We start from the raw sequence: 13,701 nt of genomic DNA, 5'->3' as shown, positions 1-13,701 counted from the left end.
CCAGTCTAAGACAACCTTCCTGTTACACGCTTGTACAAACCAAGTGGGTCTCAAAGGTTCTGGTCTTGGAGGAGGAGGCAGAACTAGGCAAAGTGGGAACCAGCCGTTATGGATCTTTGAGGTGGGCAAGTAGATGAGCTGAAATCTGGCATTGCTGCTCTCTGTGGGCAAGCCTGTTGCATTAGGATAACTTTCCTGTAGCTAAACATCCATGCACGCAGAAAAATAGTCAACAAGGAAAGAAACTGGACTGATCCACTCCCTCTTGAACTTTAGCATGTTTTTGGTTGTCCCCCCCCCCTTTAAAAAGGACATCCAGACTCCAAGACCCTCTCAAGGGTGTCCTGGGCCACTTCCTGCTTTTGAGGAGCCTAGCTCTAATAAAAATAAAAACTTCTTTGTCAGCTCTCTCCACCTCCTACACAATTTTATAAACCTCTGTCAGTTCCCTCAGTTAGTTGTCTCTTTTCTAAACTGGAAAGTCCCAGATTCGTCAGCCTTTCCTCATAGGATAGGAAAAGGTGCTCCAGCTCCCTAATCATCTTGGTTGTTCTCTTCTGTACTTTTTCCAGCTTTGCAATGTCCTTTTTGAGATACGGTGACCAGAACTGAACACCATATTCCAAGTGAGACTACACCATGGACCTATATAAGGACATTATAATATCAATCATGTTGTCTTCAATCCCTTTCCGAATATTCCCTGTCATAGAGTTTGCCTTTTTCACCACTGCAGCACATTGGGTTGTTCATTTGAGCTATCCATTTTGACCCCAAGATCTTTTACCCTCTCCGTCTCAGCATGTTCAGACACTGTTAGCCTATAGCTGAAACTGGGAGTTTTTGGCACAATGTCACCCTCACCTAGTTTGAGGCGATCATCCTGGAGCTCTTTAAAGTCAGCCTTGGTTTTCTCCATCCTGAATAATTTGGTGTCATGGATGGTATGAAGAAATGCATTTTCTTCTGGGAGGCTGGCAAGAAGCCAAACCTCCACTGTGCATTTTAACAGTTTTTTTCCCCCTCTGGGCAAAGAACAGGCAAGAAGAGGGACAGTCTGGACAATTGCTTTCTAGACACACCTCTCAACATTCAAATGCTATGCATCTAGCTGGAGAAATAATGGGTGGCTCAAGTTCTCCCAAGAGCCCAGTGGCACAGAGTTAAAGCTGCACCTTCAGTCCTAAGCTCTGCTCATGACCTGAGTTTGATCCCCAGCGGAAGCTGGGTTTTCAGGTAGCCGACTCCAGGTTGACTCAGCCTTCCATCCTTCCGAGATCGGTAAAATGAGTACCCAGCTTGCTGAGGGGAAAGCAGGGGTGGCCAAATTTGCTTAATGTAAGAGCCACATAGAATAAATGTCAGATGTTTGAGAGCCGGAAGGAAGAAAGGACAGACAGAAGATAGATTATGATGATAGATAGATAGATGACGGAGGGGACGATGGCTTAGTGGTAGAGCATCTGCTTGGTAAGCAGAAGGTCCAGGTTCAATCCCCGGCATCTCCAACTAAAAAGGGTCCAGGCAAGTAGGCGTGAAAAATCTCAGCTTGAAACCCTGGAGAGCCGCTGCCAGTCTGAGTAGATGATATTGACTTTGATGGACCGAGGGAGGTCTGATTCAGTAGAAGGCAGCTTCATATGTTCGTATGATAGAGCTTGAGAGAGAGATGAAGGAGGAGGGAGGGAGGAAGAGGTGGAAAGAAAGCATCTTTAAATGCATTCTCCAAGCCACCAGCTGGCTTGGCAAAGTGATTTAAAGAGACAGGCCAGTGGGACTTCAAGAGCCACACAATATGTGTGAAAGAGCCACACATGGCTCCCGAGTCCTGAGCCGCAGTTTGGCCACCCCTGCATTAGAGAGTTGAAGGTGCCTTGAAGCGTTCTTGCCATGTCCTGATTCTAGAAGTACTAAGCTCGAAGAGGCGTCAATGAAATGGGGACAACTGAGTAGCATCCTGTTGCACTAAGGATTCATTGTGCATAGCTGCGCACTGAGAATTTTTGTGCCTAGCCATGCTCAGGGCCAGTCCTGCCAATAGGCAAACTAGGTGATTGTGTAGGGTGCTGGCCTTCTGGGGGTTTCGAATTGGGCATCTCATGTGATTCAGTGATGTTATCAGTGCGAGGGAGGGGCACCAGAAATTAGTCTTGCCTAGGGTGCCAGACAGTCTAAGGCCTGCCCTGGACCCACTTTATGAGGACTCTGTTTCAGTATTTATACATAAAGAAGCTATTGGATTATTTTTATTGAAGTTATTTTGAACTGCATTTATAGGTTCTTGTCTCATTGAGAGCTAGCCCAGAGAAAGAATATACCATTCTGTCATGAAGGTTACAGAGGCTGTAAGGCTCCAGAGATAGGAAAAGGAAAGGTCCCCTGTGCAAGCACCAGTCGTTTCCGACTTTGGGGTCACGTTGCTTTCACAATGTTTTCACAGCAGACTTTTTACGGGGTGGTTTGCCATAGCCTTCCCCAGTCTTCTACACTTTCCCCCCAGCAAGCTAGGTACTCATTGTATCGACCTTGGAAGGATGAAAGGCTGAGTCAACCTGGAGCCGGCTACCTGAAAACCCAGCTTCCGCCGGCGATCGAACTCAGGTTGTGACTGAGCAGAGCTTAGGACTGCAGTACTGCAGCTTTTAACACTCTGTGTCACGGGGCTCTTCATTAACTAGAGATAAGGCAGCATTAAAATATATATTTTGAGCTTGATGCAATTTTGAGAATCTCAGAGTCCGCGCATTTAACCACTACACCAAACTGACGACATTCATCGAAGCTGGTGAAGGTTTCGGCCCCAACTGATCAGCACCGCGGTTCACCACCCTCCCTGAAAAAGGATCTCCCCTCACTGAGCTAACCAGCAAACGTGATCCTTTCCTCCTTGCCAGGGGTCTGGCTTCGGCTTGCCAGGCTCCGTCACATGGTGGGAAGCGGAAAGCAAGTCATCCAGTCCGCAAGCCGAAAGCAAACTGTGCAACGTGAAAACGGGCGCTTCCAAAAACATAAGCCGGAGTCCATTAATGAAAACAAAGCAGGATTCCTAAAGTGTCGTAAAGACGGCGGCGAATCGCCTCCGTGCGAGGCAGAGGAAACAAAAGACCTGCGAGCAGCAGCAGCGGCAGGAGGGGTAAAAACAGAGGGATCGACTGGGCAGGGGATCAACTGAGCAGACTGGTGTGCTGGTGAGAAAGGGATGTCGGCGGGGGGTCTGCTGCTTTATTCAGGAACGGCCTCCCCTCCCCGTTGACTTTTGGGCAGTCCAAGAGTGATTTGCTGTGAGCTCTCAAAATGCAATCTGACCTGGGTGAAAGGAGAGAGGGTTTCGATCTTTTACCGTTTTGTACCTTTTTTTTAAACCCCACCCCCACCGGTCCTCTGACAATATACTTTCTTTAGAGGCAGCCAGTGTTGCCTCTAAGCTGAGTTAGCGTGAGCTAGCTCACAGATTTTTAGCCTCCAGCCACACATTTTTGTCTTAGCGCAGAAAGAATGACCCCAGAGCACAATAATTTATGCAGTAGCGCACAAATTTAATGCCAGTAGTTCACAAAGCAGAATTTTTGCTCACAAAACTGCAGCTTTGAGGGAACATTGATCATGAGAATTTTTGTTTAAAGACTCTAAATTAGAGTGGAAGGTGGCTGAAAAGAGGGGATATTTGTGGGGTCATCTCACTTCTGCCTCTGGTTAAATCAGGTTTTAAATAAATCTTTTGGCGGGGGTGGGGGTGGGGAGAGAGAATAAAAACACCCTTTTCCTTGGTGTTTCCAGCTTCAACTAAAAACCTTATTGGCTACCTCTTTCACACAGTGAGGATTCTCCCTTCTGCTACAAGTTGTTATTTTGAGCGATGTTATCTTTTTAAAAAAGAACTTTCGGAAGCTGCCTTGAGATATTTTATGGAATGGCAGTGCGTAAGTTTTCCAAGGGATTAAATATGTTGTTTATAATCTATTTTTCTTACATGGACTCAAGGCAGGTTAAACATCGTGAGTCAGTAAAATCAACAAAATGCGACACTCAGTATTTAATATATTAGTGTATTAAAAGTCTGGAACCGCCAGAAAGAAACAGAAGCATCCCATAAGTATTAACATGATGCTTTAAGTCAGGGGTGTCGAACTCATTTGCTATGAGGGCCGGATCAGATATAAATGAGACCTTGTCGGGCCAGGCCATGTGTCATAAAATGTAATAGCAAGTAGCTGAGATAAAAACTTTATAAAGAACACAGACAAATTCAACTAAAGATTTCTTTAAAAGACTTAAAATAAACCATGCTTAAAAGATGAGCACTTTTGCAATATTTTGTTTTTTTAACAGTTTCTGATAACTGACACATCTTGCTCTCACTTATTGAATCAAATTCTGGAGACAATCCCTGTATCGCTTTACTGGGACAGGAATGAATCCCATCTGGTTTAGAACGTTAATGTGAAAAGAACCACTGTCTATGCTGTAGCAGTCTTGAGAATGCTGTTCAGGTGTAGTTCCGGTGTGTGTCTGTAAGTTGCAAACCTACTTTTTATTTTTTGACAGTCATTACAGAAATCTCATGGTCAATGCTTTGAGCCGAAGACCCAGGGAAAAACATGAAATGGCCGGGCACTGTGAGCTTTTGTACATAAGCTCCTTCATGCGCTGGTCAGCCAATGGAGAAAATAGAGGCTTAGCTCTGTAGCTCCTATGCGATCGAGCAAGCCTGACAAAGTAAGCTGTGATGCAGAAAGAAGCAAGACAGGGAAAAGGAAGCAGATGACAGTGAGTTGCTCATGGGCCTGATAGGAGCACTCCAGGGACCTGATCCAGCCCTTGGGCTGCATGTTTGACACCCCTGCTTTAAGTGATACAGAGATTACATAGTAGGATCCTACTTACAATAAGCTATACACAGCAGTATATAGCAAAGTGCCTACTCATTTATTGAAGTATATAAAGGTTTCTCCCCAGGATGTTGGTCCATTGATTTGACCTGCCTGTGCTTTCAGCAGATTTTGGCATTAATATCTGTTGTGTAGAGCCTATTAGGTAATATTCTATGACTCTAGTTGGTTTTCACTGGTTCACTCGAGTTGGTTTTCCCAGCTCTCTCCCTGGTGCTGGTATTGACCTGTGATGCTCCAAGTGGAGTGGCACCCACAACTCAAAAGGACTTGAAAAGTGTTTGGTTTTCTGAGGCCAGTTGGCCATGATTATTCAGTTAATGAAAGAAGGCACTCCTCCTTCTCTGAGCCCTTCTTTGGCAGGTGTTGGGGTGAAGCCCTGGTAAATCCAGACCTAAAGTCACGCTGTCTCCTCAGGCCATGAGGCAGTTCTGCTAAGCATTTTCTCTCAACTGCCAGAGAATGCAAAATTCCAACTGCTCTTGAAATGGGGATCTATGTCACTATTACTGAGGACTGGGTTCCTCTTTGACTTCCAAGGTTTTTTCTCTTCATCCAAAGTCAAACTCCAGTCTTGTATAAAGTTTGTCTGTCACAACCATGCTTTGCCTTCCTCTGTTTCAGGTCTTCTATACAGGTATGCTACAATGGGACTGACCAAAGCCCAACTTGTCTTTGCCCCTGTTGTTGTTGCTGTTCCGGGCCTCACAAGCTGCAAAGCAACATCCCCTTTCGTTACCAGCTCTTTCTCCCATCTCCCCCGAAATGGAAAAGGCTACAGCTGGGTTTCCTCAGGTATGGGGTACATCACTGTAGACAATGGGAAAGGTTACAGCTGATCTTTCTCTGATGGGAGGGTGTGAAGCTTCTTTTCATTTCCAAAATGGAGCAAGAGTGCAGATTTCTGTCATCTGCACAAGCTCAAAGGCATTGCACTTGGTGACGCAGGGAAGGAAACTGAAGTGGATTTCAAAATGCTTTAAAAAGCTACATGGATAGGAAGGTTGCAGGTTTTCCTAGGCTGAACCTCTGGATTATTCTCAGGCCATGCCAGGCTTAACGAAATCATGATTTCCTTTTTGGGGGATTGGAGATCATGTGATCATTAGGAGCATAAGCACTGAGCCTGGGATTCTCAGTTCAGCTCTGTGCTCATTCAGTGGCCTTAGGTAAGTCATTTTGAGAATGCACCACAGGCTAGGATAGCCAGGTGGCCACTGGTGGGAATGGGGGGGGGGGGGTAGGGCTGCTAGATCCAGGTTGGGAAACTTCTGGAGATTTGTGGATGGAGCTTGGAGAGATCAGGGTCCCCAGTGGAGTACAATGCCATAGAGTTCACCCTTCAAAGCATAATTTTCTTCAAGGGACCTAGTTAAGCTGTAAGGGATCCCCAGGTTCCACCTGGAGGTTGGCATCTCTGGCCCAGGCCTGCCATACAGGATTTGGGGGGGGGGGGTAAAGATTACTGGGGGCCAAAATAGATGTGATGGGTTAACAGCATTTACATCTTTAGCTGCGATCACACACTTTATAATGCACTTTCCAATTGGATTGTGAACTGGCAAAATCCAGTTGGGAAGTGCACTGAAAGTCCATTATTTAGGGTGTGTGGTTTATGTGTCAGCCACATTTTCATATAAAGTGTGTAGAAATAAATGCATGGGTAAGGAGAGCTGAAACCTCTCTACCCTGTTGCCACCTCTCAAAATGCTTTTATCTGGTAATTTGCTATACAGAGCCTGAGTTGCCAGCCTCCGGGTGGTGGTGGTGTCTGGAGATCTCCTGGGATTACAACTGATCTCCAAGCAACAGAGATCAGTTCACCTGGAGAAAACGGCCATGTTGGAAGGTGGACTTTGTGGCATCATACCCCATTGAAGTCTGTTCTCTTCCCTCCCCAAGCTCCACCTTTCTCAGCCTCCAACCCCGAAATGTCCAGGTATTTCCAACCTGGAGTTGGCAAACGTATAATGAGCAGGGGAGAGGGGAAAAGTTTAGCCTCCTCTCCACTTTTTTTTGTGTAAAAACACACCCTGACCCCTGCTGTCTATGTGAATGGAATAATTATGGTTCCCCACCGTGTTTACTTTATACTTGAAAGTACATAAAGTACTGTCTTAGTATTTATATAGTAAAAAAAAGGTAAAGGTAGTCTCCTGTGCAAGCACCAGTCGTTTCCGACTCTGGGTGATGTTGCTTTCACAACGTTTTCACGGCAGACTTTTTACAGGGTGGTTTGTCATTGCCTTCCCCAGTCATCTACACTTTCCCCCCAGCAAGCTGGGTTCTCATTTTACCGACCTCGGAAGGATGGAAGGCTGAATCAACCTGGAGCCAGCTACCTGAACCAGCTTCTGCTGGAATCGAACTCAGGTCATGAGCAGAGGGCTCTGACTGCAGTACTGCAGCTTTACCACTTTGCGCCACAGGGCTCTTATTTATATAGTACTTCTCTTATTCCTCCTCCTTCAGGGCCATATATGTTTTGAAGATGTAGCTGTGTATTTCACGGAGATCCAGTGGACTGTGTTGGATTCTCATCAGAAGGCTCTTTACCCGGACGTCATGCAGGACAACTTTGAAAATGTGGCCTCTTTGGGTAGGGAAGGACCTCTTTTTCTACTATGCATTTCAGTTGACTAGCTCCTTAGGAAACACCTCAGTTTTCATTGCCTTTAGGTAGGTAAATGTCCTTTCAGAACTTGGAAGCTAAGCAGGGTTGGAGTTTGCAGACCAGACAAGGAAGATTCCTTGTAATTAAGAAGTAGGAGAGAACCACTGACTTCAATGAAGAATAATTCACAAACAGAAGCTAGGCCTGCTTTGTGTAAAATGTAGTTCAACTGAAATTCTGCCTAGTGACTTTTGTTCCTTGGTTATTGGGCAGGATTTCTGTCACTCAAGCCAGACTCGCTCTCTCAGGTGAAACAAGAGGGAGCCCCATGGATTCCAGATCAGCCAGCTTTGGAGCGAAGGGAAGTTGTATCGGAGTTTAGCGCAGGTGAGGAGGGGACAGGAAGCTAACCTGCTTGGAGACCTTTCAGATCGTGCTGTACTTTGGAGGAATGTGTTCAAAGCCCTATTTTGACACTTTCTCTTGATTTAGTGATCTAGATCTGCCACTGAACCATATCCTGACACTTTTCTCATGAGCAGAATTTCCTGATGCAGTGGTAAAACTGGAAATGGAAGAGGAGCCACAGGCCCTGCTTCACCAGGAATATGAGCTCACTGAGATCTTCCCAGAAAGCAGTTCAGGTGAGTGTTGGAGACCAAAAGGTGGTTAGATGATGCATGGTTGATGTCAGGGTTTTTTTTGAAGCAGGAACTCCTTTACATATTAGGCCACACACCCCTGATGTAGCCAATCCTCCAAGTCCTTACAGAACTCTTATTCCAGGGCCTACTGTAAGCTCCGGGAGGATTGGCTACATCAGGGGTGTGTGGCCTAATATGCAAAGGAGTTCCTGCTACTAGAAAAGCCCTAGTTGATGTTAAGTGTGCAGGGGCAAGGGGCTGCCCCTGGAAGCTAGCTAGATGGGACACAGCCCTGAGACCCAAATTTGTGCTGTTTTGGAAGACAGGCAGAGTATAAATGTTATAGATAAAAAGCAAAGTGCTTTTTGCATGATTTCCTCCCACCCCAAGTCAGTGCACATTTACTCCTTTGTTGGGTGAGATCTAGATGCTTTCTCCCAAAAAAGTGCAGGATATGGTATTTTGCAAGCATGGCATTGCATTGTTGTGTTGCCGAGACCAGTGCAATTCTTCATGCAGGTTGTATCTCAATTGCTATGGAGAGTTATGTAGCTTGTACCTTTTATTTCACTCTTCCTTGAAGGAGTGCAGGGTGGTGTACCTTCTTTTGTGCATTGCGTTTTATCCTACAATAATGGTGTGATGTCCCGCCCTTCCTCCAAAGAACTTGGGGCAGTGTACATTTTATCCTCATAATAACCCTGTGAGGGTGGGTCAAGTTGAGAGAACATTACCCAGTGTGTTTCATGGAAGAGTGAGAATTTGAGGTCAAGAGGTGATGGGCCTTTAATATAAAGTACAGTTTAGCATTAGGAGCGCTGTGGCACAGAGTGGTAAGCTGCAGTCCTGCAGCCCAAGCTCTGCTCATGACCTCAGTTCGATCTCAGCTTAAGCCGGGTAGCTGGCTCAAGGTTGACTCAGCCTTTCATCCTTCCGAGGTCAGTAAAATGAGTACCTAGCTTGGTGGGGGTAAAGTGTAGATGACTGGGGAAGGCAATGGCAAACCACCCCGTAAAAAAGTCTGCCAAGAAAACATGTGTGTTGGTAACAACTTGGTACTTGCACAGGGGACTACCTTTACCTTTACAGTTTAGCATAGGATTTACATCCAGCTTCACATTCCTACATAAGAATGTAAGAGAAGCCATGTTGGATCAGGCCAGTGGCTTATCCAGTCCAACATTCTGTGTCACATAAGTGGCCAAAATCCAGGCACCATCAGGAGGTCCATCTCCAGATATTCTCTTCATCCTTGCCATTACAGAGAAGGGCAGAACTTTGTTCAGTAAAGAAGTAGATAGGTTTTGTAACACAATTTTATTTCTTAACGAAGCACATTTTTTTCTTTCCTGGGCAGAATCTTGCCTTCCTAATCTGACCACAATCTCACCTGTGGAAAAGGTGGAAGAGCCACAGATGCCAGATCAACTGGATGTGGAGGAAGGAAATATCTTGTCAGACTACAGTGCAGGTGAGGAGTCCAGTAAGCCAAAGGATAACAAACCAGTAGCTGTAGGAACAGAAATCTTGCCAACCAGCTGTGCTCTGCTACCCCCACAAGCTGTCTGAATCTTGCACATCTGACTACCTCATCTTACCTTGCTTTCTTTTGTTTCAGGCTTGCCTGATGTCATCATAAAGGAAGAGGAGCCCTGGATCCAGGGGCCTGAGGAAAATGCAAACCTCACTGATGACCACTCAGGTGAGGGTGGGGAATTCATTTAATGTGGAGTTCACAGTTGGCTCTAGGCTCAGAGTTTTAAAAGTTTGCCTCTCAATTTCTTGCCCCACTCTTGGCACATCTTTTGTTCTCCTTTTGTACTGGGTGTTGGGGAGAATACAAAGCTGATCTTACATCTCCCTCCTCTAAAACAGGGTTTCCAGCTATAATAATAAAACTGGAACCAAAAGAAGAGCCATGGTTTTCCGATCTCCAGATACCTGTGGAAAACACGATTGTCTCAAGCATCCCGTTGGGTGAGTGGTATCATGGACCACAACCATTGAAACGTAGAAATAAAAAACACACAACATATTTGCATAGCGAACACCACAGACCTTCACCTGAGAAGCCAAAGTGCAGCTGCCAGTCAAAGGTGGTGGCAGCTATAAGCGTAGAAAGCTTCAAGAGGGGATTGGATAAGCATATGAAGCAGAGGTCCATCAGTGGCTATTAGCCACAGGGTATTGATGGAACTCTCTGGGGCAGTGATGCTCTGTATTCTTGGTGCTGGGGGGAGGGGGCAACAGTGAGAGAGCTTCTAGTGTTCTGGCCCCACTGGTGGGCCTCCTGATGGCTTCTGGCTTTTTGGCCAGTGTGTGACACAGAGTGTTGGACTGGATGGGCTATTGGCCTGATCCAACATGGCTTCTCTTATGTTATTATGTTTTTAAAGTAGAGTATACTGATCCTGGTAGATAATGGTCTGATTTAGTATAAGGTAGTTTGTTGTAAATGTGTGTGAGAGCACGCATGCTGGGGATGTACATTTGACATACATAAACCCCCATTCATTTTTTTTTGTTCTGAATAGCTCATTTATCACGGTTTTCTCTATTTGAACAGGCAATGGGTGCATAAAAGAGGAAGATGACCTCCAATCAGAAAACACAAACCAAGTGACTGTAAATGAGACGCTGTTAGGAACTGCCTCCCAGGATACAAAGCAGGCCTCTGGAATTGAAGGCAAAGTAGATAGTCTCCAAGGGAATATGCCAGCAAAGAGAGAAGGAAAAGTTTTATTTTGTGCAGGAGGTGAGATCAGGGAAAACCAAGTCCTAAAGAATATTCATAAGCCTGGTAGAATGCTTCTTAAAGGAGAAGAAGCTTATAAACACTTGGACAGTGAGAAGAAATCCAGCTGGAGATATTATGTGTTCTCCCATGGAAGAAGTCACACAGGTGAGAAACTGTATACATGTTCAGTCTGTGGGAAAAAATTCCTTCGGCGATCACATCTGCTTAGACACAAAATAAACCATACAAGAGAAAAACCATATATATGCTCAGTCTGTGGGAAAAGTTTCAATCAGAGATCACATCTCATTAGCCATGAAAGGACACATACAGGAGAAAAACCATACCCATGTTCTATCTGTGGTAAAAACTTGAGTCGAAAAGCACTCCTTATTAGACATGAGAGAATTCATACAGGGGAGAAACCCTATAAATGCTCTTTGTGTGGTAAAAGCTTCTGTCAGAGCTCTGGACTAATAGCTCACCAGATCACCCACACAGGAGAAAAACCATATGCTTGCTCAGTCTGTGAGAAAAGTTTTAGCCGCAAAGCAAGCCTCATCAGACATGAGAGAATTCATATGGGAGAAAAACCATACACATGCCCAGTTTGTGGCAAAAGCTTCAGCCAGTGCTCTGGTCTCCTTCAGCATGAAAGAATTCACACTGGAGAGATCCCATATAAATGCTCTATCTGTGGCAAAAGCTTCAGTCGTAAAGATTGCCTTTTGGGACATGAGGGAATCCATACAGGAGAGAAACCATATTCATGCTCAGTCTGTGGGAAAAGCTTCAACTGGAAAAGTTACCTGACAGTTCATGAAAGAAGCCATACTGATGAAAAACTGTACATATGCTCGGTCTGTGGGAAAAGTTTCAGCCAAAGATCAAATCTTATTAGCCACGAAAAAACCCACACTCAAGAAAAAACCTATACATGTTCCATCTGTGGGAAAAACTTCATTCACAAAGTGAGCCTTATTAGACATGAGCGAGTCCACACAGGGGAGACTCCATACAAATGCTCAGTCTGTGGGAAAGGTTGCAGTGGGAGAACAAACCTGATTTCACATGAAAGAACTCACACAGAAGAAAGACCTTATCCATGCTCATTTTGTGGTAAAAGCTTCAAACAAAGATCAAACCTCACCAGTCACGAAAGAATCCATACAGGAGAGACCCCCTTTGCATGCTCAGTCTGTGGTAAAAGCTTCAGTTGCAAAGCAAACCTTCTCGGGCACATGAGGACCCACACAGGAGAGAAACCATATCCATGTTCAGTTTGTGGGAAAAGCTTTGGTAATAGATCACAGGTGGTTATACATGAGAGAATTCATACAGGAGAAAAACCATATACCTGTTCAGCCTGTGGGAAAAGATTCAAACACAGAACAAGCTATATTGAACACCAAAAAATCCACACGCAAGAAAAACCATATACATGCTCAGTCTGTGGTAGAAATTTCAGTCGTAAAGAGCACCTAATTATCCATGGGAGGATTCACACGGGGGAGAAGCCATATTCGTGCTCCGTCTGTGAGAAAAGCTTCAAGCAGAAGTCAAGCCTGACTTCCCATGAGAGAAGCCACACAGGAGAGAAGCCACATGCTTGCTCAGCCTGTGGCAAAAGTTTTAATAGAAAATCAAATCTTATTCACCATGAGAGGATTCATACTGGAGAGAAACCGCATGCATGCTCAGTCTGTGGTAAAAGTTTCCGTAGTAAAGCCTACCTGAAGAGACATGAAAAAATCCATGCAAGATAGATCTGTGCTTGAGAAAATCCACTCATAAACTGCAATAAAAACTTCAGTGGGTAAAAAAAAAAAAAGCTGATGGTATTACTGAGGAGAGGTATTACAGACATAGAGCTTTTTCACACAGCCTAAGTATTCCGGTATAGCAGCTGGCCAGTTACTGAACAGTAACGGGTTTCTGCTGGCATTTCAGACAGACCCGATTCAGTAACTGGCTGCTACCGAAATACTCTCACCTTTTCACACACTCCCGCGGCTGTCCCGGTAGTGAGGCGTGCCTGAGTCGTCGCAAACAAAGAGCAGCTTCTTCCACTTTTCAACCCCTCCTCCCGGGTTGAAATCGCTATGCGGTGCTGTGTGAAATGTCCAGTATCTAACCCGGGAGCAGTTTTCGCGCCGTTTTTTGCCCGCCGGCGCGCGCGATCTCCGGCTTTTTTTTGGGGGGGAACGTCAGTTTAGATCGATATAGCGATATATCGCTATATCGACCTGTCAAAACAGCACCACCATAGGGATGGCTAGGCTCCGTTGAGATCCCTATGGTGGTGCTGTTTTGATAGGTCGATATAGCGATATATCGCTATATCGATCTAAACTGACGTTCCAAAAAAAAAAAAAAGCCGGAGATTGCGCGCGCCGGCGGGCGAAAAACGGCGTGAAACCGGCTGGCGCTGGTGGAAGCGAGATAAGAGCGGAACAGTGTGAAATGGCTCGCTTCAATCACGCTTCAATCACGGAACCCTACCAGGGAAAAAAACATGTGTATGAAAACTCCCATCGCTGTCTCGGATTACTGCAAGCGGCACAATACCGACTCCCTTCCGGTTTCCACCGGTAAGTGTGAAAAGGCCCATAAACAGTGTGGCATGAGAGCTCATGGAATATTAAGAGACGTTTGAATAAATCTACTGCAGACTGTTTTTGGCAACATTGGTGTACTCAGTTGTGAGTGGAGGGAGAAAAATCCACATTTTCGGTCAGAATTCACATTACCTCATATTTCAGAGAAAAATACATTGTGACAAAAGCTTCTTCTGCAGGTTTAACTCTACTGAAACAA

At 45.2% G+C, this 13,701-nt stretch overlaps 1 protein-coding gene across 1 annotated transcript; it reads left to right on the top strand.

The window, feature by feature from the left end:
- Window positions 1-5,540: 5,540 nt before the first annotated feature.
- LOC132571233 (zinc finger protein 271-like) lies at window positions 5,541-12,698 on the top strand. The gene is made up of 7 exons (XM_060237962.1): window positions 5,541-5,684; window positions 7,362-7,488; window positions 8,046-8,147; window positions 9,505-9,618; window positions 9,766-9,849; window positions 10,023-10,124; window positions 10,714-12,698. The coding sequence occupies exons 1-7, from the start codon at window positions 5,655-5,657 to the stop codon at window positions 12,648-12,650; spliced, it is 2,496 nt and encodes an 831-aa protein (XP_060093945.1). The 5' UTR covers window positions 5,541-5,654; the 3' UTR covers window positions 12,651-12,698.
- The last annotated feature ends 1,003 nt before the right edge of the window (window positions 12,699-13,701 follow it).

This window comes from Heteronotia binoei, chromosome 5 (genome assembly GCF_032191835.1).
Source record: "Heteronotia binoei isolate CCM8104 ecotype False Entrance Well chromosome 5, APGP_CSIRO_Hbin_v1, whole genome shotgun sequence".
In the NCBI taxonomy this organism is placed as follows: Eukaryota; Metazoa; Chordata; class Lepidosauria; order Squamata; family Gekkonidae; genus Heteronotia; species Heteronotia binoei.
The sequence above is the reverse complement of the archived record's forward strand: the minus strand, read 5'-3'. Positions and strand labels throughout refer to the sequence as shown.